The sequence below is a fragment of the Nesoenas mayeri genome, assembly GCF_963082525.1.
Source record: "Nesoenas mayeri genome assembly, chromosome: 3".
In the NCBI taxonomy this organism is placed as follows: Eukaryota; Metazoa; Chordata; class Aves; order Columbiformes; family Columbidae; genus Nesoenas; species Nesoenas mayeri.
This window is the reverse complement of record NC_137544.1, coordinates 37,275,390-37,301,594: the sequence shown is the minus strand read 5'-3', so window position 1 is coordinate 37,301,594 and position 26,205 is coordinate 37,275,390. Positions and strand designations below refer to the sequence as shown.

Sequence of the window (26,205 nt, the reverse complement as noted above, 5' to 3'; positions counted from 1 at the left end):
TCAGAAATGTACACTTAGCATTTAACCAAATTTCTGATTTGCACTCATTAGCCTCTCTCTTATAGCTGTATATTTTTTTACACACAGCTTTCCCATAGAGGAGACAGGCTTTTGAGTTATCACAATCATGATAACACCAGGTTATGCTGTAAAAAACCCTGTTACTGGGCAGCTTCCAGAGAGTGCCAGGGTGCTGCAGGAGCCAACGTACGTATCTAACACGTCACTGATACAGCATAACGGGCAGGAGTCCTGTGCTCTGGTCTTGAGGAAAAAGGTATAAAATTGAGTATGTTTCATATAAATATGATCTTAGATTGTGTTCTTGCTCTAGGTAGAGTCCCCAAACTGGTCATATTAAACAGTGAAATGTATATATTCTCAATTTGTTAAAACTGATCAAAATCAAATCAAGCTTTCATTGCATCCTTTATTAATGGAAAACTTAAGTGAGATGCTGCATCTTCAAAAGTAAAATAGAAAGACGTTTTTAAGTTGCATGTACATGGACCTCATGCTTTTAATCCAGCTCTTCCAGGCAGTGGAGTATGTATGATAAATATGACTGGAAGCAAAGTAGAATTATTAGATTAAGAGTTTTAACCCTGAGCAGAGATCAAAGAAAGGTAATGATATATCCATGATATATATCCATTTATCCATTATATCCTATAATAAATCAAGTTTTAGAAGCTCATTTATATTACTGGAATTAGGTTATTAATCAACTCACTATCTAAAGCAGCTAGAAGAATTTGACAAGTTAAAAAAATATCCCATTTCAATCTTTTTTTTTATATGCTGGAGCATTACTATTCACTGATACTTGGCTTTCACAGATATTTTGCTTCTTGAAACATCGAACTGAACTGTTGGTTATCCAAGTTTGTACCTGCTGATTCAAACTAAGAGAAGTTACGAGTTCTGCACCCTGTGCTTCAATGACTCTGCTAGATAAAAGACAATTGTTTGGGCTGCTTACTGTTGACATGCAGAAATGAAACACTCATTCATCTTCAGGTGTAAGAAAAGAGAACAGTTCTCTTTTCCCTTTGACAGCACCATCTCTCCTCCTGTCTTCCTCTAAATGAGAAGATAGTGAGCAAAAATCAAGTATGCAATAATGTTACAGTGAACAATACAGAAATCAGTGTAAGGCTTCCTTCGATAAGGCTTCCAGAAGAAAACTTGATTCGACCTTCAACTGCTGGGTAAACTCTCTTCATTCTCTGGAGGTAACGGGAAACCACCTCAGTATCAGGTTCACCTAAACAAACAAACAGAAAAAGATCCAGTGTTCTCTGCAGCAGCCAAGCTCTCAACCAAAATTTAAGAACCTGGCAAAACCTGCAGTTTTAGGTCAAGTTTTAAAGCAAACTGTTCTGTAGGGTTTGTTATTCGGAATTGGAGCCTATGGTCCAGACAGCAGGGGAGGGAGAGTCATTTCTTGTGCACAGATAAAAATCTCTGGTGGTTTGTAGCCTGCATTTTTGGTTACTACTCTTCTTTTACTGGAAAAAGTTCTCTTTGCATGGTGTCACTTCTGCATTTGCATCTTTTTGTTGTAATGGTAACTTCCCATGGGATTTAGGTAGATTGAGATAGTCTCCCACCTGTTTGGGGTAGAGTGCTATAGGTCTGGGAAAGCATCACTTAAACATTTTCAAATTTAACTTTACTTTTTTAGGAATAATTTCTAGTCTGTACTCTGCTGTGTACACACAAAATATGATCTGGATTTTCTGAAGTGGAAGGGCCCCTGAGTCAGTGCAACCACCCATGTCTTATGAGCCCTTTCTTACCGGAGCTCTTACAATCCTCAAGTGCAACACCTCCATCTTAATTTATAGTTTAGTTCCTCGGCTAGACAGGACTACTAGAACCTTTCAAGTTGTTCCTTTTCGTTATTCCTAATTACTCTTCTCTATATTAATTTATTTCTAAATAAAGAGCTATTCAATGGAAAAATACAGCCCCTGCCCCCAGTTTACAAGCTGTACACTGGATTTGATTAAAAACACCAATCCCACGTGTGAGAATCCATTTTAAACTGAAACACCCTGTAGAAAAAAAGAACAAAAAACAAGTCTTTAACAAAGGTCCAAAAGGAAATTTCTTTTTGGTAAGAACATGCCGTTACCATCCAGAAACAAAACATATGAAATTAAAGTTCTTCATGATGTGTGCCTAGAAGACGTTTTTAAAATACAGTACTACATCCTTTTTGTGTTTTCAGAAATAACTTCAATTCCAAAAACTTCTTCAAGTTTCCCTTTGTCCTAAAAGATGTGCATGTCACTTGTACGCATGCTGCATTTCTAACAGTTCGCACTCTCAGTGGCAGTTTGAGGTCTAAAGAAAATAGCACCTTTCTTTTGAATGTATTGCTTAGTACCGAGTACAAGTGCAAGGCAGTACATGTAGCATGTGTTCTCTATAGTGTGCTTTTTCCTTTTTTTCTAGTTTATCATGATCTCAGAACTGTTTTCTAAGCAGTGCTGAACTGAAAAGGCTTAGTTTCTCTTTGAAACTTTTGTGATTTAACTGAAAAAGAATATAGCTACTGGCTACAACCAAAACTAGCAATCCAGAGCAGTCAGATTTAGAAGCAAATTTATTCTACCCAGTAAAAGCAAGAAGTCTGAGACTTGTAGCATAAAAAAAGATCTTCTAACTTTTAGGAATTGTTTGTCCACTACCCTGCTGGAGCCCATCCTTACCTTTACTGTATCCCAGATTTTTATCTTTCAGCATATGATAGCCATCTCCTCCAAATAACATATAGGATGGAAGCGTCACGTTGTATATTGCATCCATCTGGAGTGGGACGTAGGCTGGGACACGGCAGGCTGTGCAAAGCACTTCTAAGCTCACAACTCGGCTTCCCGGGGCTCTGGAGATATCATAGACCACGTGGATACCTACGAAAAGAGACATTTGAATGCCGCTTGGTGCAGTGCCTGTTGAACATATAGGACTAGAAGCAGCATCCTCCACTATTTTAAATGGAATTAGCTTATGAGAGGTTATCTTGTTCTGTGTGATACCAGTTATTAACCTATTTTCTTTGCACAATGATCAACATTTATCCAAGAAAATTCAGGAGATTAGAGAAATGCTGAAGTACTGTCCCACCTCAGTTACTTATTTGATCATCTGTTCTCATCACTATTCCCCAGAAGGAAATTACTAGTCCTGGGATGAGGATACTGCAAGATAAAAATAGCTTCCCTTATTTCTGCAGTCATACGCTTTCTCATTCCACTGTCTTGTTGGCTGAAATGACTTATTTTAAAACCAGCCAGCCACCCTAACTTAGCAGCTATTATGGATAATAAGTACTATCCTGAAAAAAGCAAGCCAGGCCAGGGCCAGATATTGTGGTTTATACTCGCTGCAAGAGAAGTAACATTTCTAGTTGTGAACTTTCCTCAGTCAAAGCCTGAGGAGAGTCAGGCCCCCCAGAACAACATTGTCAAGAATTTGCTGATCAGGAAGCCACTAAAGCTCGTCCAAAGCACAGAGGCTTTTCCAACCCCAGCGCTTTTCCTGCTCTGGATCTCTGTCCTGAATCCTTTCCAGAGCTACCAGTTGTTTTTTAGTTTATCTTTTCTTTCCCCTGAGAGAGGCAGCAAGCAGAAGGGCTGCTGCTGCTTTATCTTAGTGGTACCCAAGAACCTGGTAACTGACTGGTGAACCATGCACAAGTCACGGGTTGTGTCCTTCAGAGGTGAGGGCTCTAGATCACATGGAGGGTAGTGACCCCATCACCAGGCTGCATGACAGGAGAGGCACAGGGCGGGGAAAAAATCCCTCAGCCCCCCCCTTGGAGGCTAGTTCTTCTGCTATATAAACAATAAAATCTGCACTGCATTACAGAGAGACCAGGAGTAAACATGACTGTAGCCTAGTACAGATCTGGGTAAATATACAGGGAGCTGCAATTCAAGAAACACGGATGTTTTTAATATTAACTGTTCATCCCTAAAATATTTAGAAATTCACTCTGCTAATTCCGTAGGCCACTTGGACTAACTCTGAAACTGCCAGCAATCATTAGACAATGGCACAAAATCATTGTGCTAAACTGAAATTTAGCAATAGCTGGCAGAGCCATCCAGTCTGGGGTCTCAGGTAGGCTGCCAGTGAAGAACTGAAAACGAGTTTGTAGCTGTTGCTGTGTTGTAGCTATACTCAGTTATATCTTCCTGTAGTTAACTGAAGTGTTAAACTGCTGCCATTATGGGTTACGAAACCAACTGGGAATCACATCTCTGCTGAAAAGAATCGCCATGGCCCATGTGCCGCAGCAGCCCAATTAAACATATGCAGGATAAACTGGATGTACGGCCAACTGGATTTCCATTCTTAAAGAGACTTCCAGGTGTAACACAAACAAGGACAACAGAAGGGACGGCTGGCTTGGAAAACTGAGAAGAGGAAGGGTGAAAACGCACCTCCAACCTGCAGCAGCTCACCGGTTCCTTGTCCGTATCTTTGCACGCTGTGCTCAAAAGCTTCTTTCAGAGTGGAGCCTTTTACCCTTACCAGATCAAAACGACCTCCAAATGGCAAAACAGACAGCAGATCTTCCACAGTAATGCTACCTGGGGGAATTAGACTTTATTTACACCTTTTTTTTTTTTAAGTTTACAATATTATTTTAGGATCACTTAGACTGTACATTTTTTACAAGAAACATGGCAAATATGATTTGAGAAAATGAGGGGTAGTGGAGGTGAGGATCTCATATATCATCCCAATCAAAGAACCTGCATCTTTATCATTCAGCAAGTATCAAGACCAATAAATCTGAGTTTGATGTAACTGCAGGTATTGCTATTCAAGTAACTCTACTAGAAGATTACAAAGCATCAACCTAAGATGAAGAAAAACAGATACTAAGGCAATTTTTCCAGTTGCTTAAGACTTACTCCTGTAGACCCACAGAAAGATTTAACTGAAATGAAAAACAAACAAAAACTGTTTGTTTTCAGTTTTCATTCATGTGTTATCAGGAAAATAAGAACTGTAAAACCTTGGCATTCAGAAAAGCCAGAATTCGCTTATTCTACAGCGGACTACAGAAGCTCCCAGCGACCATACCATATGACCCCCTACAGTAGGAGGTGAAGAAATATCCACTATCCATCTTTGTTCCAAGGCAGCAAGGAAGGGAATGATAAAAAGCACTGTGTACAAACAATACCAGTAGCTTCTATTAATGCCAGCCTGAGTGCAGTTGGACTCTAATGATGGGTAACTAAGAGATTTTGAAATCTCTTCCAAACACTGTGCAAATCCTATCAAAACAATCCCAGACCTAACACTGGGTTCTGGCTTGCATCATAAATTCATTCTTCCTTCTTGATAAAGTTATCCTTCAGCTTGTAATTTTACATACCATTATTGCTCTGTTCATCAATGGGTGACCGTATCCCACCTCCATTCAGGATGCACATTGAAACATGGTTCCACGACGTTTTATCTGGACGTTCGACATTCTCATAAAGCTACCAAAGTAAAATGTTTAAACTGATTTTTAATTGTCACTTAGTTTAGGCTCTGGAAATTTACATCAAAAACAATCTGAGACTGAAAAGAGAGATAGAAAAGTTTTATATCTTCTTTGACATTACATTCAGCCCCACTGTAAAATACTGCATTATTTAAAAAATCCCACAGCAAAACACAATAAGTATTACGCTTTGTTAATATATTTGCCTTTTTCTGTAATGAATTCTCGAACTCTCTGATTGTGTGTATATGACATGACCAGGCCAGCTGAACAAAGGAAGGATTATTTTTTTTTATTCCAATGACTGTAGTAAAGACAAATGATTTGAGCATAATTGGAGAACAGGGAAGCTAAGAGGAACTTAATATACCCGTAAATTAAAAACATGTAGGTGAATGTATAAATTAATCTAGCTCTTGTATGTTCCAGGGAATTAAGATTTTGCAGCTTCTCTGAGACGGGCTTTTAATATTTGGAATGGTCTCAGCAAACTAGAAAGGTGTAGAAGAGCGGAGGAACAGGAAACAGGCATACTAGATCTGACCCAAAAGCCTCCTCTGCGTAGCAACATGTCTCCAACAGTGGCAAAACTCTGACAAAATCCAAGGACAAGATAATATTTGCTTGCAGCATCCCAAGTAGTAAAGAAAACGGGGACCAGGGATTTACTCAGATGCACAAGGATGACAACACTACAGTGTTAATCCTCGGAAATGAGTAGAACAGGAAAAAGACTGAGAAAATAAAAAAGGGTAATGGAAGATATGGACTGGTTTCCATACAGGAATGACTGTGGTTATGGCTCCTCAGTGTCACAAAGAGAGAAATGCAGGAAGGACATCACAGAAGTCTATACAATCAAGAAGGGTGTGTGGAGATGGGGCGGGAAATCAGTGTGTTTTCTTGTTTCAAGAATGATAAAAAAAACTAAGAAAGATTCAGAGGGGGTGACAAGGGTGGTCAAAGACACAGAAAGGTTTCTGAACGTGGAATGATGATGGGTAGGACTGTCTGACCTAGTAAAGAGACAATAGAAGGAAAATATTTGAGAAAGCCATAAAATCATGAGTGGTGTGAAAAGGGTGGAGAGATACCAAGTGTTTGAGGAGAAACTTCTTTACTTTGAGGGTGCCAGAGCACTGGAACAGGCTGCCCAGAGAGGTTGTGGAGTCTCTGGAGACATTCAAAACCTGCCTGGACACATTCCTGTGCAATCTGTTCTAGGTGAACCTGCTTTAGCAGGTGGGGTGGACTAGATGATCTCCAGAGGTCACTTCCAATCCCAGTCATTCTGTGATTCCATTCCAGTGCAAGGACCGCTCCTTGGCATCCAGCAGGTGTCCAGTGAGTGGGCAGCAGGCTGCACACGGACAGAAGAGCAAAGGCTCTGCAGGATGTGCGGGTCAGCACTGGAACACACTGCCACCACTGTTGTGAATGTTGAAGGTGGTCAACGGGAGATGGGGCAAGCTCAGGGAAGAGAAGTTCCAGCAGGAGCTAATAAACACCCCTTCTGGCTTGGGAAGTCCCTGAGCTGGAAGTTGGTGGTAGATTGGGGCACATTTGAGTACCAGGTCTCCACAAGCTTGTCCAGGTGTAAACTCTTCCCTCACCATCCTTCCTTGGTCACTCTTGGAGACAAGACGTTGGGATGGACGGTCCTGTCCTCTCTTCCAGATGTGCCGCTTCTCTTCTGCACCCCTATGCTCAGTGTTTGCAGCCTCTGATTTGTAGCTGTGTAAATGCTTTGTGGCTCCAGCTTAGCGATCGAAGTTGTTCCTTGATGCCAGATCCATGAGATATTCTTAAATTCATAACTCCTACTTAATCAATGACTGGATTTTTTTTTTCTCTTTGCCAATTTCAGTTTGAACTATACACTCTAATTTACTAATTTGCCCAGAACGGCTATCAGGATTGCCAATCTGTAGTTCCTCAGTTCCCCACAGAAGTACTTTTAAATCGTGGAGCTACCCTCGCAGCTCTCCAGTCCTGAGCATAAAAGCAGTTTAAAACAAGAGCTGACACAATGATGTCAGCAACTTCACAGCCACTTCTCATCTGAGTTCCTCTAAGTGCTTTGTAAAACGTCACCTGGGTCTGTCAGCCTTTTTTTTGAGGTTTTGGGCTACTGCTGGGAGAAGCAGCACTGAACTCATTGCACTTCTGCTTCGATGCAGTACAACTGTTCAATCAATCTTTCACACTTCCCAACCTCTGGATTTTCCAGGAAAACTCTAAATATGAAAGCCCACAGCACAGGAATGCCTGTTTTTTACCTTCATACCCCCAAATGCTTGGTACCAGACAGGAAAGCCAGTGTAAAACGGGTAATGCAAAGACCATGAAGGGCAACCCATCTATCTACTGATGGTTGGAGATGATTGTCTAGAGACATCAATTTCACTATAGTAGAATTTAATCTCCCAAGACAAAAAGTATAGCAAGAAAATCTAGAGACTTCTGAAAGATTACAAAGTTACTTTCTTTAAGCTTAAAAACTGCCAAAGCATTTGATAATGTTTTTCAAGTAAAACCATAAATGTCTAGCAGGAAGAAAAAAGCAAGGTGCTGCAATTTTGGTAGAACTGTATGCAGAATTCCCAAATCTTAATCTAATACAGAAATTAGCCCATGTACTGAGAATCATTTTAAGGATTATGGTGAAAGCAATCAGAGGGACTGGATGAACAGCTTCAGGGAAATACCAGGAGTAAAACTGAGGTGTGATTGCCACCTGTGGTGGCGACGTCTTACCACGGCATCACAAAGCAGATTGCCCATGTTACATTCTTGGAAACGGCACGCTTGGCTTGTACCATTCAGGTAAACACTAGTTTTTCCAATCTCTTTAGAATAATTCCCCAGGTTTTTCCTCCATTTTTCCACTTCTTCTTTAACGTGCTTATCTATGAAGTAGTATAAAAGTGTAAAATAAGCATTGCATGTATCTCATATTTGTGACACTTCAGTGAATACAAAGCTTAGGAAGAAAACCCTGCTCTTCATGTTTCTAAAATATTACACTCTCCATAAAGGCTCTTCAAGCAACGCGGCATCTACACTCACTTCGAACAAAGCCTGGAGCAGGCAGGATGGGATGATCAATGTACAAGCTATTCCTGTGCCACAGCAAGGTTATCTCCTCTATAATTATTATTATTAAAATTATTATTAAAATTATTTTGTCCCATTCTAACCTCTGACTGATGGAGTTTCTAGCACCTGCCTTGATAGGTGAGAGCTTCTATACAAGAATTTTTAATATATGAGTGACCTTGGTCTTTATTTCACATATCTTTTTCCCTAATTATAGTTTCCTCACTGTTACCATAGTGCTAAAATGCATACCAGCTCAAATATCAATGTAAAGGAATAAACTCTTTATAGAAATTAATCCTCTATGCACATCTGCCTGCCAGATGCAAATCTCATTCTTTCAGAAAAAATAAAAGGTATTTGTATATACAGACAGATAAGGCCTCAACTGTTTTATATCAGCTATTAGTTCTAAGCAGTTTGCCACATAACTGACAGCAACATTCATAAAACAAAAGCACCAATGTATCTGAATTTTTTCTTTTACTGACATCAGAGAGAGAATGTGAAGTTCCTTTACATCATCTCATTACACAAATAGGTCACTGAGAATAACACTGTAGATAAGAATATCTATGAACACGTCCTTTTCAAAGGATTTATTTTATAAATACTCTGGTGGAATCTAGAAAGTCTGATAAAAGCTCAGAGCTTCATACAGCAAATGCTGCACAAGAAGCAAAGACTAGAGAACCAGCCCCAGGTAGTTTCAGAGGCAACAAAAAGCAGGTAAGTGAGCTCAGATTTATGAACAGAAAGCAACAGAGAGACTTTCCCCCTCCCAGTTCTTTAAATGTTTCAGAGCTGAAACATTAAACACATGCGGTGTTGCAAACAAGCTGCGGGGTTTGTATATTTGCACATTGCCAGAGTATTCGTTCTTTTTCCTTATAAACCCTGTTCTGAAGAACCCAGCCCCTGGCCTAACTGTGTAAATTAGTCCTCATAATCTTTAAGATCCCAATTACAGCTCTAGCTAAAATAGGCTCTGTTAAATGTTAAGGTAATGTGTCACCTGAGTTACTAGCAAAGAGACTATCAGTGATTTAAAATAGATAAAAAGATACACTGAATTCGTGCCTGTTCAAAGGCCACCGTTCAGAAAGAGAAACGGGGGAAAATGGGCACAACTGTAACACAGCCTGAACCCTACACAGAAGAGAACTGCAAACTCAGGAAGAAAGCTGAATTCTTCTTTGACACTGTACTGTGTATTTAACACAATAACGCTTGAATTGCAGCAGAGTGCTGCAGGCAAATTCAAATGTCTGGTCTACATACCTTCAGGAACGCTGCTGTCGAGCAGAATTGGGTTTCCAACTGCTTCAACTACATTTCCTTTCTTGTCAAATGTAACATTCAAGTAGCCAAGATACTTTCCATAAGCGTAAGCTTGTACAACTGGCACCTTCCTCCCATCATCTGAGTCAACCATGAATGGATACGGGCCAGCTGGCTGTTCGGTAGAGGGTGGGGTGCCTGCACGAAACAAGGATGTATAAAGCACGTCTTCAGCTCATGTGACCTTCAAGGAATTATTAGAATGGCATTTCAAATGTTTCTCAGCCTTAAAAAAAAAAAAAAAAAAGGCAAATAGGATATTAAATAGGAACAGCAATGAATGTATTGGACGAGAAGCACACATTTGATTGTTCAGTTATGTTATTTCATAGAGACAATGTTGTTTTCAGGACATGAGCTGTAATAACTGCCACAGTGTTTTTTAAGTTGTGACAGCACACTCCTCCATGACATCATGTCACAACAGCAACAAAGGAACATTTCATTCCAATTATTTCAATCTCAGTAATGCACGCAAAGCAGCCTCTGGCTGAAAATTTATTGTTAAGCCTTCACACTACATTATTCTGCATCAGATATAAAATTGGAATGTTAGTAAAATATACATAGGAATTGTTGATATGAAAAAGTCTGAACTATTTTTATTGATAATATGCAGTCAGAATACCTACAAGCAGATCTGTGAATCTGTGCATACACCCAATTGATTTCGTTTTACTACATCAAACTTAGCCTCCAAAATTTCAGACAGGCTGCAAACCCTCTGCAAAAGCAAACTTCATTAGCATTAGAGTCGCGTGGTCACAGATTTAAAACTCTTATCAACCTGCAAAGTTTGAAGGGTGATTGGATGTAGGACTTGGAAACAGACAGATTAAAGCACAGTATTTGCAGAGAAAAGAGATCTCAGCTCAATCAGCAGAAGCTACCACAGGATTTAAAAACCACCCAGGGGAGGGAAGAGGCCAAGAAAACTACACAGCAAAGCTCTTGCCTCAAGGGTACCAGCCTTCTCCCGGTCTCCTTGATGGTATTATCTGAGTATCACTCCACCCTGTTACTCCCATCAGTATTTCTACCCCACTGTCAGCACAGACCAAGGCAGGGTGGCTCTGGAAGGCACGTGTGGCAGGTCCTGCTGCAGAGCCCCCCGGCGCCTGCTGCTGGCTCCTGTCCCACAGCTGGTGGCATCTCCGGCTCTGGGGTACCAGCGGGGCTGGGGTGGCAGGGAGCAAGCGCAGAGGACGTGGGTCTGGAGGAAAGCGGGCTCTTCACTTCCACTGCACACAAAACAAACCGTTTCCTTCCATTTACAGTTGTTTATATAATATGAAATCCTGGGATAAGTAACAAGATAAATGTTCCTTCTAAAACTCCAATGCGATGCATATTGACTTCTAATCCCTCCACTCCTCCAGGGAGAACGGCTGTAACAAACAAGAAGCTGAACCAAATTTACTAGAGAACTGGTTTTTCTACCTTCAGCCTGGCTGATGGAGTTGGTTTCCTGGTGGTGCCTCTTCACTATCTGATATTTATTTTGAGAAGAATTTAAGAAATCCTTCAGCTAAAGAGAACCCTGCAGGATTTATGCACACAAAAATAGCTTTGGGTTTTTTTGAACTGAAAAAGGAATCAGTTTTGATCTCTTGCCCCTGTGTAGCCCTTGAATGAACAGAGCATTGACTTTCTGGTCATTTTAGTTTACATCAGCTGCACACGGCTTGAGTGCTTGGCCACAGCCTTATTCATTTCTTGCTTTCTGAAGAAACACTTCCTGATACTGATACTTTCTTGCAGGATTAATTATCACTACAATATTATTCCATTATAAGGTAGAAGTGTTCCTTCTGAAAAGACTTTTCAGTGCATCTTATCCCCAAAGAATTCCTGCACACATCTCAAAGTGTTTGATGCTGTTTCATTACAAATGCACAAATTCATACTGGGTACCTGCAGAACCTATTTTCTTACCTTGCTTTAGCCAACACGCTACATTTTCAGAACACCCTCTCTGATGAAAACAAGCAACTAAAATGCTGTAACCTAAAGCTACCATTACTGTTTGGATCAGTTCTACAAACCCAAAGCACACCTGAAGAAGTCAAGACAACATCTGCTACATAATTTGTGGGTACACTGGAGATTTGCCAATGTCTTAGAGACAGATAGGCTGGACTAGTCCAAGATTAGACCTTTATATTAAGGTATCTCTATGTGGGTGTCTGCATGGGCAACAGGTATGTGTCTCAGCTCCCTGGACAGCCAGAGATCCGGCTGACCAACTGGTACATCTCTTCTTAGACTGAGCCGAAACATTTTCCAAAACGCTGCTGTCAGTTATTGATAACATCTCTTGATTTAAAAGAGAGATTATAGCCTTAATGTACACATAAACACACAGAGACACTTAATTTTAAGTGTTTTACTCTGCAGTCAAATCACCTCTGCAGATGCGGCTATTTCATGTGAATGTTGGCTGATGGCTTTGATTCGGAAGGGAATGGTTCCCAAATGCACTCATGGTGTTCCTTGATGGATTAGCAAGTGCTTCTCAGCACCTGGAATAAAAATTATAGACTCATACCATATTCAAACATATTTTGACTAAATAAGTGGATACACTTTTTTGGTATATCTCTCTCAGATATTCCTTCTTATTTCTTATTATCACTGGAGAGTTAAGAAAAATAAGAGATTAGTTGTATCAAAGAAGTACAGGCCTTGGAAAAGGGACCAGAATCCACTCCAATCTGAGGTCTCAAACCCAAAGACTGCAGAATCCTGTTGCATGTGCTCTCCCTCACCTTGTGAATCTTGAAAAGCTTCAAATGGGGAGAGATGGAACAGCTTCATCTAGTCTTGTCTGCCAGCAGGGTACACAGGGATGATAACAGATGTGAATGTGAACTCCTACGTATCTAGAGAGGAGATTAACTCAGGTATGTCAGCTCCTGAAGCACTTCAGATCACAATTCTACATTGTGAACAGCGGTGTGTCTTTGAACCGCACTCAGTAAAGCATTTTCACTACTACAGCTACCACTTTGAAGCACAAATGCTCTACAGGCATTAACCAACAAGCCTGTGCAAAAGAATCTGGATTCCACTGTGTATACCCATGATGGATGCACACTTTGAATACTGTATTCATCCTTGGTTGTCCCATCTCAAAAATAATTCAATACAACCCCTGAAAGATGCCACTGGCTGAAGTTATGGATGGGTACCAACTATGAATCTGGCCCTGTACAGACAACAGTAAACTATATTTGTGAAAGTTCTTTGGGTCTAAAGGGCATCAGTTTCAGCTTTGCTCTAGAAGCAACACTTTAAGTAAAAAGTAAAATACCTGTATAGAGGAATGTATTTGTATGTCCTCCAATTACAACATCCACTCCTTTCACTTTTCGGGCAATATTTTTGTCCACAGTAAAACCAGAATGTCCTAGTGCAATTATTTTGTTCACTCCCATAGCAGTAAGTTTATTCACTTGTACTTGCAATGCTTCAATTTCATCTTCAAAGATTACATCATCTCCTTAAAAAAAAAAAAAAGAACAAACATGAATGTATTTACAAATTACCTTAATTACTAGTTTAAAAAAGTACTTCATATTGGATACTATTTTGTATAGTTAAAGGAACTTTGAACATCTGTGGCTCTTAAATGCTCCATGTTGGTTCAAGCCCCTGACCTGATATTCTCCAGTCTCTCAGAAACACATGTGTGCTTAGACTAATACAACATTCCTACACTGAGCTGGATGTACTTGCCTATACTAAACAAGTTTAACTTCAAAAAAAAAAATGCAGAGACACCAATTGTGGGACCAAAAATTGAATGACTTCTATTATTTAACTAGAGAAACTAAATATGTTGGTAAGTGTTTAAGTATAAACACTTGTATTGTACTATAAAGATTTTTTTCTTTCCCAAGTTATGTTTCATAGAGTCATAGAATCATTTCATTGGAAGACAATCTCAGGATCATCGAGCTGTTTACAGACTTATTTCTGTGGGTTTCATAGAATCATTTCGGTTGGAAGAGACCCTCAGGATCAAGTCCAACCATAACTTAACTCTAGCACTAACCATGTCCCTAAGAACCTCCTCTAACTGCCTTTTAAACACCTCCAGGGATGGTGACTCCAGCACTTCCCTGGGCAGCCTGTTCCAATACCTGACAACCCTTTCCATGAAGAATTTTCTTCCTAATATGCAACCTAAACCTGGTGCAACTTGAGGCCATTTCCTTTGACATCTTCTGCCTTCTCCAAAGCTAAACCTCTTTTTTTTTTTACTCCACATTAATTCTTCCCCCCACCCCTGAGGCTTTAAACAGCAGCTTCTTCAAAGTCCTTCACTAAATTCCAAATTGCCTTCTTAAACAAATTAACTCACCTAATGTGAACCACTTTCAGTAATACCAACACAGCATACAACTGAACCACCATCCTCAAGTGACAACATAAAGAACGGAAAGTCTGGAAAGGAGAAACCTTTTCCGGACCACAATGTTGGGAAACTCTGAGTCTTTCCGCAAGGTTTCTGTGCCTGCTGAAATTATTCTAACATGACAGTTACAAGAGCACTAGATAAACGTGCACTTTTATCTTGGGCAAAGTGTTCCAGGTTGCATAAAAGGACTTCCTACATTAGAGGTTCATTTCTTTGACAAAGTTTTAAGAATAGAGTTTAAGAACAGAGTCAACAAACTGTAATCCTGAACTTTCTGGTGAAGAAAACCAAGTAACATTTTTACCAGTTCCCCCTCTACCTAATTCCTCTCCTTACTGCAGAGGTTTTTTTGATCAAACCATTTTGAAAGATGCCTTTAAAGTCAAGAGATTTACATTATTTCATAACAAAGGAAGGAGTGAAACGAATTCACAATCCAGTGCACAATGTCTCAGGAAACGAAGAGGAAGCTGCTACAATGCAAGAGATAAAAGAGGGTTACATAAAGTGGTTCACCACCACACCCACTGAATAGTTCTGTTACTGCCAGAGGGAATCTCTGTACTGCACATTGCACAGTGAATTGGGCAGTGTGTGCCCACACTTTCTTCCTGTGAACCTCTTCTTAGAACCAGCGAGTCATAAGTTGAGGTTGGAAGGGACCTCCGGAGGCCTCTACTCCAAAACCCACTCAAAGCAGGAACTCGCAGCCAGATGAGGATGCTCAGGGTCTTGCCCAAGCAAGCCGAAATTCCACAACCTCTTTGGGTAACCTCTTTCATGGCTTAACCACTCTTACCGTGACAAATTTTTTCCTGACATCCCACCACAATTTCCTGTGGTACTACTTGAGCCCATTGTTTCTTATCCTTTCTCTGTGCCCCCCTGGGAAGAGTTTGTCCCTGTCTTCTCTATAAAACCCCTTAGGACAATGGAAGACTGCACTTGATTCCCCCTTAGCCTTCCTTCTCTAGGCTGAAGGAAGCCACCAGCTTTGATCCCCTCTTTGTACATCCTTGTGCTTGACAGAAGCTGGGCCTGATGCACAACTATGGGCAAAAGATGAATTTCGAGAAATGCTCCTTGAGCACAAGCGCTTTGCACGCTTATCTCGCTACCCATGGACCATCTACAGTGGCCATGCACACCACAGTGTGGGGACCAGTTCTGGAAAGAGACCTGAGCTCTCTAAAGGAAGAGTGAGACACTGGTGAGCTGCACTAGTATGCAGTTTCCTTTAGGCCAGTTTCTCCCATGGGATGCAGCCACATGGCCTGTGATAACCAAGCTCTCCCCACCAGCACCAGCTCTGTTCCCCTCTACACCACTGCAGCCTACATGTATGCCAAGCACAGATTATTATTAATCACCAATTCTACAAAACCAAACAACAAATCTACTTCCATAATCAGGGGAAAAAACAAGACCTAACTGTACTCCTTCTCTTTCAAGGTATTAAACTGATGTGACATCCTCTCCTCTTTTTAGATGGGGTTGATTTTTAGATAAAACATCCAAACTGTTCTAGAAATGAATAAGGAAAAAGAACTGGCCGCATGTTAAAAATATTACATGAGCTAGCCAGAATAAAGTGGAATAAATGGAATTTAAAATTCCATTTTATAAAACTGACCCAGCTGATACTTTCAGTAAATATTTTGCTGCCTGTAGAGTTGTAGGGTAAGCAGCTTTGGGTTTCTATTTTGTAAAAAGAGCCAGCTGACAAAATGAGATCCATTATTTCACAGCACTGAGCCTGTATGCAGCATCTCTCAGGACAGATAAAGACATCAAATATCTTGTGGGGTTTACAACATGACTGCAGAACTAAAGCACATGAGCTGGTACCATCAAACACTAGAAAGATGGATTATCAGTGCAAAGCCAATATGTAGACAACTCTATGTGCCAAGTTATGAACAACTCTTGCAGGACGTGGAAAAAAGTGGCTGGGCATTCAGCTGAGATAGCTGCATACAGCAACACAGAGGAGAGCTTGAGAAAAACTGCCAGCTGGCTGTAATCTATGAGTTGTGCCAAGAGTTCCCTATTCCTATGGTTTCCAAACAGTAACATTAACAGTACCCTCAGCAGAGATGAATTGTTTCTTCACAATGGAAACACTAAGATTTAGAGACTTTACAATCCGTTCAAGTATGCTGATAGCTGGTTTAAGCAGACTGCTAAGTGTGCAAGTTGTAATTTCATAATTCTGTGGAACTTATGTAACAACAGAAGAAATCATACTCACAAAAGATTTCCACAGGAAGCAGTCAGGTAAGAATTCACATGTTTCAGCATTTTCAGCCTTCCTATTTGGCTTTGAGAATGCTTTAAGAGTGTACAGCATGCCAAGGCAATTGCTGCAGAGTCTGAGAAAATGGAATCATCTAGAAGTGTGCAGAGATAAGCAAGGGGCTGAATTTAAAATTCACAACATATCTTATTCATTGAATTAAGGAATTACGTTGATAATTATTTTGCCACTGATCCACCTTGGCCATGATTTTCTCAGCCTGAAGGATTGCTGGGTCACGGGTTATACATAGTCACTGAGTTACATTAACGTATCCTGAATTCACATTTTCAAAGCTTCCAAACGTCCACAGCTTCTCCACAAGCTGAGAAGGCAAAGCAGAAAACTATAAAACTCTGATGACTATAAATGTTGCTCTTAGAATTTGTCCTGCTTGTTGCTCAGTCACACTGTGGGATACACTCATCCCTGGGCTGCTTCAGCTGCATCTGTGGAGCTGCCAACCCTTCCCTTTTCACAGCTTTTTCTAGTCGTGGTCTCCATCATGTCCCAGCAGTCTGAGGCATTCAATATGATGTCTAGATGCTATTGGAAATGCATTTAAATGCTTCAGAGAATCATTCCAATACTATCTGAATTTTCCTCAAGCATATTTATTTTCAAGAAAACTAATTTGATGACCTTACCACACTAACATAGTTGTCTGGAAGGGGAGCGGAGATCTATTTTATTAATCCTTAATGAAGAACAATATTGGTTGTCTGTCCATTTTCAAACTTAGTGTGATGCTAGATGATATCTACCCTCATGTCCTCAAGCACAGGTGAAATCCAGTTATCTACAGAAAATACAGATCAATTTTCTCTTTTGTTGGTGGAAAAAAAAAAGAAAGGACTCCAAAACCACATCACTGTAAGAGAGGAGTGAAGTAGAGAAGTCTATTCCGACCTCAGAATTCTTTTTCCTGATAATTTAAAGATGCAGTATAGGAATTAAAAAAGCACTGAAGGAACAGTTCTATATTCTAATACTTCCTCAAAGTACTGAGTATTCCTTTTCTCAAGAAAGCTATCCACAACTTCTTTATTACTAAGCAATGGAAAGAGAAGTAATAATATTAAGTCCTTTTTCAATATGGAAAAAGTTTTAAAACATTGCTCAGGGCATCCCTGCGACAAAGAACAGGAAAGAGTCTGATTTTGTCATGCGAGGGCTGAGCTTTGAGCAGGCAGTGACTCACATCTCCAACAGCTGATTCAAATGTGTTTCTCATTCCAGTAGCCTATTTTGTTTTACTAAAAAATAAACCCAAATAACAAAACAAAACAAAAAAACCCGGAACCCAAAGAATACCTCAACAAACCAAAACCCCTGAAATGTCGGAAAAAATAGCCAGAAATTGAGAAGTCTTTTTCCTCATCAATTCTAATTTTACTCATGAATGAAGCAATTGTGGTAAAAGCTGAATGGGTGTTCCTTCTGTAGTCTAATTTCTGGAAATATTTTAGAGGCTAAAAACATATTGGGCAATTTCTTCTTCAAAAATACACGTGAAGCTCTCCTTCCTTTTCCGAGGCCTTGAGCGTGGAGGCATCCAAGAGCAAAATTTCAACACACAGAAATGTCTTGGTTCGAACACATTTCAGTCGAGAGACAAGCTGTGTTCATGTTTTAACATTTGTTTGAATGGATAAATAGCAATAAAATGTAAAAGACTATAAATAAAAACAAAACCAAAACAAACAACAACAAAAAACCACACAACAGTAAAAGCCCGAAGGTGCCCACCCGCAGCTCTCCTGCAATCTCACTGACCTTCTTATATTCTTAGATAACTCAGTGATGCTAAATAATTCAGGTCTGTAGGAAAATGGCTTTTAATGTTAACAAATCTTGTCCAGTTTAAAAATCAGGCAGTTACAAAGTTCAATAGTACAAGTATATACTGATAAAACAAGAAAATGCTCACTTTTCAGAAGAAAACATTCATCTTTGTATTCAAACAAATGGGCAAGTAATAAAGTAGTAACAAAGGATATAAACTTATCTATTAAAGAAAACATACCTGGCTGTGAAAGAAAAGAAGTTTCCTTTGTAGTGTAGCCAACAATTCCTATTGATTCTGAGTCAAAATGTACTATTTTAAAAGGATGAACGTATTTCATCATTTCATTCCCCAATGGGGTTTTCCCCTTAATGTTTGCACTCAGGATTGTAAAATTAGCATTTTGAAGAAGAGGATCCAATAATCCGCTCACACCTTTATCAAACTCATGGTTCCCCAAAGCCTGTGAAAAGCAAGAAGAAAATTTAGAACCACACCTCCAATATTTAGTCTGAGTACTCTCAGAAACTATACACAAGGTATGTTTGAGAAAGTCTGTGTTCTAGGGAAGAAAACCCTCTCATGTCTAAACACGCATATTCTTGTTTCTCACAAACACAGGAATGTTATTCTGGTTTAGGTTTTTGTTTTTCACACTCTTATATCAATACGGATGCGAAAGTCGAAACCTAAAACCTATCTAAATAAGTATTTGTAATCATATACCAAATTAAAACCCATTTGTTTTTCATCCTGTAACTGCAAAAGAGGATTAACAGTAACTGCAAAAGAAAATGTATAATTTGTCTACAGAAAATACATTGTTTAAAAAAATACTGAAGAAAATATTAAATGCCAATATTTGTTACCTTTAAATAAAACATGTATTTTAAGAGCTTGTGCTTGGACTATAGTGTTTTTTTTTTAACATCTTTAATTCACATTTACTAAGAGCCCTTGTGTGCTCTAACATGTAACACGAAAAGATAATTTTCTAGCCATGATCAATACCATTACCTAGTAGAAGTTCTAATGTTTATCAGCCAGGGAGACACTCCATAGACAATCCACAGCAGGTGTGTGTGCACACATGCAGGTGTGTGCATGACACTGTGAAGCACTAAGAGTATTGCACAAAACAAGCAGGACCACTGATTTATTAGCAAGTTGATTTATTAACAAGATGAGAAATTTTAGTTCTTGTAGGTTGCTTAAGCAGACAATAATGGACTTCCCTTCAAGGACCATGGAACTTTCTCCTACTTGTTCCTTTTTCATGCTCAGCCTAAGCTGCTACATGCCCATGCCTGCAGGTTCAGCAATAGCTGGCAAAATCTCCACAGATGGCAACTTGACAGAAGCAAAATACATGCAAGAACCTTGTGGCATATTTAGATGTTAGCAAGTGAAAAGATGTATCTATGGAAACATGGTAATAGCATAACTTGGTAGTTTCCAGGTGTCATCTGGAGCATGAAGGGGTGCTAAAGCCAATGGGCCAACTCTTCCAGACAAAAGCATGTTCATAATTTTTGAAGATTAAGCAGGGAAAGTCACATTCATCATCTAAGAAGCCTTATATACCTCTCTGCTCTACGTAGATAAACAGCCCCTATGTGTTTGTTGCAACTTTTTTTTCCCCAAACAGATATTGACCCTGATCACATTCCAACCCAAGCAGGACTCTGAAGCCACTACAGGCATGGAAGCTTAGTATTTCCATCAACTGATTGGCAGAGTCTTTCTTTTGGAGGAAACAAAGACTCCTGACTCCTCTGATCCCCACAGGCAGGTAATTCAATGACTGTGGAAATATCAGGATGTCAGCAGTAACTTGCATTGGCAACCACTTGCTGACACTAGTGAGAACTCTAGGCACACCCCAAGGATGGAGCAAATTGTCTGCATGCTGCTGCAGCACTTCTCCAAAAGAACCAAGAACTATCTTTGAGAAAATCCTGACTTGGGAAGACATAATGCACTCCAACTATATTCCATTTCTGACATTATTCTAGCTGCAACCTAATTTGCTGTAAAAAATAATAATAATAAAAAAATAATAACACTCTAGAAGAAGCTCATTTTTATGCTGACTGATGTCCTGAAAAGATGTCCACAAACTGCTAAAGTATCTCAGAATGGTAACATGGTAACAAGCTACTTCCTTGTGGCTGATGCGTATGCCTTCTGTTCTTCCTAAATATGCAATTAACCCCCCTAAAAAAATGTTGCAAATGAAATAAAAATTTGAATTGGATGTAACTGCCATTAGATTGTTGTGAAAAAAAGAACCCAATCAACCACTTATGAAACCTTGTTTCTCTTGGCTTTGCATCTTGTGTTTGGATTATTTCATGTCCATTAGGATACAAGCTTTGATCAAAAGTTTTCCCATGGTGTGGGTGGTTATAAAGTCCCTTGTTCATGAGAAATCACTGGTGGCTAATAATACAGCTTTATTTTTGATGCAGCTTCTCCTTTGGGGAGGACAATGTGGACTGTTTGGGGTTCCTGTACTCTACCTACACTACCCTTACACCCAGACCTTCTAGGACCCTGTACCTGTGTAATATCCATTCACCAAACCCAAATCCATTGGCTGACATAAGTGTAAATCACAAGGGAGGGAAAAATAGAAATATTCATGTACACAGCATGTGACCATATAATCCTCCTTTTCACAAGAAACCAGGCTAAAAATATTTCAAAATTAGGATACAAATTAATAGAAGGCTGCAACTTAAAACTAGGAGACTTCTGTCACTCCTCCAATTACTTTGCACTACTTAATTTGGATTTTGATCTTATTTTCACCAAAAAGCAAGGCTAATGCCAAGAAAATTTGGAAAGCGATATGTAGCTAAATAAGAGAAAATAGACTTGAGGTGACAACAAGGCATAAATGAAAAAAAAGATAAACCTAAAAAAGGAAATTTGTCTCATTTGTGGCACAAACCTCTAACACTGCCAGGTTGCCCTAAAACCTCCTATGGCTCCTGCCCCCATCCTGTGACAACTTATGTGACTCATGTTCTCTCCTTCATCCTGTTTGTAATCCTACTCCTGTACCTCAATTCTAACCATTTCAGTAATCCCCACCCCTTCTGTTAGGGATGTGACTTCCCAAATCTTGCTTAAAGAAACATTAACTCACCCATCTCCTGTGTGGCTCTTACCTTGCTCCCTGTGCCACTACCCCAGGCCACCATCCCCACTGTATGGTCCTCACGGTCCATGGACAGAAGAATCAAAATGGACACTGCAGTGCCGCTCAACACTTGGCAACTCTGTCCTCAGCCTCTTTGGCAGCAAAGAAAGGTGCTGAAGTCTCTGTAGCTTCTCAGTCTATCCTGTCCCCTTCTATCCACTGACAATATTTACACTGTAATATGCAGCACCTCCACAGAAAGCAGGTGGTTGACTATTTCACTTAAGGCATCAGCATCCAGTACAAGCCTCTGGTTATCCACAGTGCGGTGTGGAATTATTTTTTAATCTTATTCTGATGAAAAAGCTCATGGGATCTCCTGAACAGTCAGCAGATGTGTGTTTCTAAAACTGAGCACTAGTTCAACAATGCTGATTTTGCCTGAAAGAATTTCTTCTCGTGATATGATCAGGAACTGTACAAGCTCCCAGCCTGCCCGTGAACCAGTCAAACCAGCAAATGCTAGGCTGACAAAAGACAGCCAGCAGCAAGCTTTGGGAAGAAAGGTAGGAAAAAACACCTCGAGCTATTTCTGAACTGCAGAACTCCAAAGTGCTCTCAGTAAAGATGAGTCCTGAATGCACACACCCCTCCCTGTCACCACCAGGAAGAAAAAGCCTATTCATGTTAGTTTTATGATTAAGAAATCATTTGTTAGGCCATGTGAACAGGGAGCAGCATCCTTCACAGACCTGTCTGTCTGGTATGAAGTCTGTTTAGCCTAGGAAAGTGAACTGGACCATCCCCTTCCCTTCTGTAGCTGTTCTGAGGCAGAGGGAAGAAATGGGTGAAGCCATTTTTACCTGGGGAAGTGCAGTCCTTTCAGAGAAAGCAAAAGAGATGAAGACAGAGGATGTGATACACAGGGAAGATCTTCTCCTCAAACTGTCAATTGGGACGAAATAAACACAGAGTCATTCTGAAAGAGCAGTTGCTCTCAAACATAACTTTAATCTCTCCCCTCCTTTCTGGGCTTCTATGCAATCAAAATAATCCTAGATAATTATTTATATATTAATATATAAAATATTAATATACAAAATATTTAAATGTGACATCCCCAAATATCAGTCTCAAATTCTTCTACCTTCCTCTCAGCACTCAGACAATCAAAAGAGAGAGAGTACAGGTGTGGAACTGGCACCATCTCAGAGAGCTCCCTCAAGATGTGCTGCTACAATCCCTGGGCCACTTGCACACAGCCTCTTACATCCCCTAATGATCACAGGTCTCGTGGGACTGGACATGACCATAGTGGAACTGATGAAACCTAAAAGTCCTTACCCTTCAAAACAGCACTGCCAACATGTGCCAGCTGTCCCTTCCTAAAGGACCAAAGCCAGCAAGGTGGGCTGCAAGCCTTAGCCACATTTGGCTCCTCTGTCGCAGCACAGGCTCCTTGCCCAGCTTTTGCTGGGCTCACTTGCTCACAGAGGTTCATGCATCCGCTGACCCCCCTCCAACAAAGCCCTTCCAGCTTGCCACCCACCCCAAGCCCCTGGCTCCCCCAAGGGGAGCTCTTTCACACATCAGTGTCTTCTCTGTTGTGTATCCTCGGTACTAGCTCCCAGTTTCGGGGTACCTGTGGGGCTTTAAGCCCACAACCTCATCTGGACGGGTGCCCGTCACCAAGCACTTGCTTGCCTTCTGCTTGCTTACCTCCCAGCTGCCTTTCACCACAGTTTTAGAATCATAGAATAGTTTGGGTTGGAAGGGACCTTCAAAGCTCATCTAGCCCAATCCCCCTGAACTGAGCAGGGACATTTTCAACTAGATCAGGTTGCTCAGAGCCCTGTTCAGCCTGGCCTTGAATGTCTCCAGGGTTGGGGCATCTACCACCTCTTTGGGCAACCTGTGCCAGTGTTTCACCACCCTCATTGTAAATCTGCAGCCTCCTCTGATGCAACACCACGCATTCAAGGAGTCGGCTATGCAAAAAACGGCAGGAGAGGAGGAAAGGAAGGAACAGACTCAGCACGCAAGGGTAGGGGAGCCCCCTCACCGCGCCGATCGCCTCCCCCCCCGGCCCACTTTACCATGGCATCGTAGCGCAGCAGGTTCATGAAGTGCACCGCCTCCTGGCCCTTGAAACGGGAGAACCACACCGTGCCCTGGTACTGGTCCCCGGCGTCCAGCAGCAGCACGTTGCGGTGCGCGGCCCGTTCCGCCGCCACCCGCGCCGCCCGCCGCGCCACGCCGCCGAAGCAGCCCGCCGTCCCCTCCGCGCCCGCGCAGCTCCGCGTCCCCGCGCCTTGCGCATCCACTCGCCCATGCACGTCGTTGGTGTGTAGCAGGGTGAGCCGCAGCTCCGCCGCCGCGCACAGCCCCGCCGCCGCGCACAGCCACAGCACGCCCGCCCGCCCTGCCATAGCGCGGAGGCTCCGCGCTGCTCCGCGGGACCGCTCGGAAGCGCGACCAGGAGAGTAGGTGGCAGCGGGGGAAGAGGAACGGGGAGCGGCGGGGCGGGGAGCGGGGGAGCCGCCGGGAAACCCGCGCAAGCTGCGCGCCGCCCCACGGAGACTCTGAGCTGGACTGCGCGTTCGCGCTGCAGCTGCGCGGGATGAGCGGCCGTGACCCGCCCGCGGCAAAGGCAGCAGGTGCTCCGCGCTTGCTGGGCGTGTGCAAGGGCTTGGGGCGGCCGCCCGGGGCTGTTGGGCGGCTGACACCGCTGGGCACCGGTCCTCAGGGCTCTTCGAGCCTCGGGCACTGTCCCGCGCCCGCGGACACCCCAACCCCAGCTGTCCCGTCCTCCCCACCGGTGTCCTTCAGCACAACACAGCTGCTGCCGGGTTGGAGACGGTCTTTAAACCTGCTGGTGGAGGTCAATCGAGATGGAAATTCAACCAGTAGTGAAAGGACAAACTCCAGTGCTTGCAGGAAGCCTTGGTGAATGTTTAGTACACTGAAAGGAGTTTCCAAACCTTCAGATGAGAATGTTTGGTTTAAGGGTTCCACTCAACCTTTCTCCTTCTCTTTCTCCAATTAGGTTTAAAATAGAGTGCTATTTCAGCCCTAAGAGTTACGCTACTTTAAGAGTTGATTTAATTATAGCTGTGGTGGTTTTAGTGTAGATTCATGAATTGCTTTCAAGACTTTCCTTCTGTGGTTAAATGCTAAGCTTTCATTTGTGGTTTGGCATATGCACGCTGAGGGGAAAACCTGCCAACGCCTTAAATAAACAACTCTTTAGGGGTACTGGTGGGGATATCACCGCTTTGGGAAATCAAAGTGACTGGTGGCCTCAGCTGCTCCTTTAAGTCATGCATTCACAGTGTGGGTCCACAGCTTCTACCACTATTAAATGACAAAATTATCTGGAGTGAGAAATTTTTGAAAATTAGCTTTTGAAGGGCTGTAACTTCTGTATACTTTCAACTTTTGGACAATCGTGCATTGTAAGCAATGACTGGTCAATTTTATTCTTAAAAACAGAAGCTTCTCCACAGTGTGGAGAAGTGATGGTTTCTTACAGCATTACAGACGCTGCACAAGTTGCTGTCTCCTTGCCACTGGATGATGTCATGCCCCAGTTTCCTGGCTACCCAAAGTCCGCAAGATGGAATCTGAACTCATTTGGTCTGTTTGTTTCCTTAGATGGCTAGAAAGTGAATAAACCTGTATTTTCTTCTGTGACGGATATGCTCCACTGTCCCTGTGTTCCCATATGTGACTTGAATTAAAACAGCTGTGTGGTATCTTTTCATTCCCTTGAATGATTGTGCTGGGCACTGCCTAACCCCTCACAGTGGAATCCCTAATGGCATGAACTGTGCTAGCAAAAACTGGAATTGTGCTTCCTCTCCTCTTTTTCGCATCCCCTTTGGCTACGCTTCCCCCTTCCACTGGCCTGTGCTGGCAGCCTGGCTGGAATTCAGTTCAAAGCCAAGACACGCCTAGGTGTCCACAAGTAGGTGCTTACGTAGTTTGCTTAAGCTTTCATTGTGGCTGATGGAAATTTTGCCAGGACAGTCACTGACACTTACAGGGGTATACGGTCACACTAAATTAGGCATGCTTCCTGGGATTCATCACCTAAACAAAAGTGCTGGTGTTGTTTGGTAGTCTCCAGGTCACCATCCAGAAAAGAATATCTCGTGTAGGACTCGCATTGTACCTGCCAGCCTCATGTGGCTGTCTTGGATGACTCTTTGTGCAACTGAGTGTCATGTGCCATGGCTGGTCTGCTGGATTGCTCTTCAAATTGCATTCCCTGCACTGACTAGATCTCCAGTGACTTCCTGAGCATTTAAACAGGTCACTGGAGGTAGAAAGTAAACACCAGTCCTGAGTTCAGTCGTACCCTCTTCGTGCTGATCCAGTGGTGCTGCTCTGAACCTGCTGGACAAACAGCAAGGCCAGCATTACCGAATGGCCCAAATCTGGTAGGAAGTCAGCTGTGTCAGAAACAAAGACAACTCTGACCAGTTGCACTGCTTCTGGATGGCCAGACTTGCACGCGTGTGTGCACCAAGCATCATTTATCTTGTTGGCATCTAGCTGGCCTTGTCTTCTTTCCTACTAAATCACTGTTTGC

The 26,205-nt window shown here is 41.7% G+C and overlaps 1 protein-coding gene across 1 annotated transcript; it reads right to left on the bottom strand.

Moving 5' to 3' along the window:
- Positions 1-1,109: 1,109 nt before the first annotated feature.
- NT5E (5'-nucleotidase ecto) lies at positions 1,110-24,040 on the bottom strand (the record flags this gene model as incomplete). The annotated part of the gene is made up of 9 exons (XM_080340893.1): positions 1,110-1,267; positions 2,721-2,921; positions 4,458-4,603; positions 5,401-5,513; positions 8,276-8,427; positions 9,899-10,096; positions 13,272-13,460; positions 18,704-18,926; positions 23,708-24,040. The coding sequence occupies 9 exons, from the start codon at positions 24,038-24,040 to the stop codon at positions 1,110-1,112; spliced, it is 1,713 nt and encodes a 570-aa protein (XP_080197019.1).
- Positions 24,041-26,205: the final 2,165 nt, after the last annotated feature.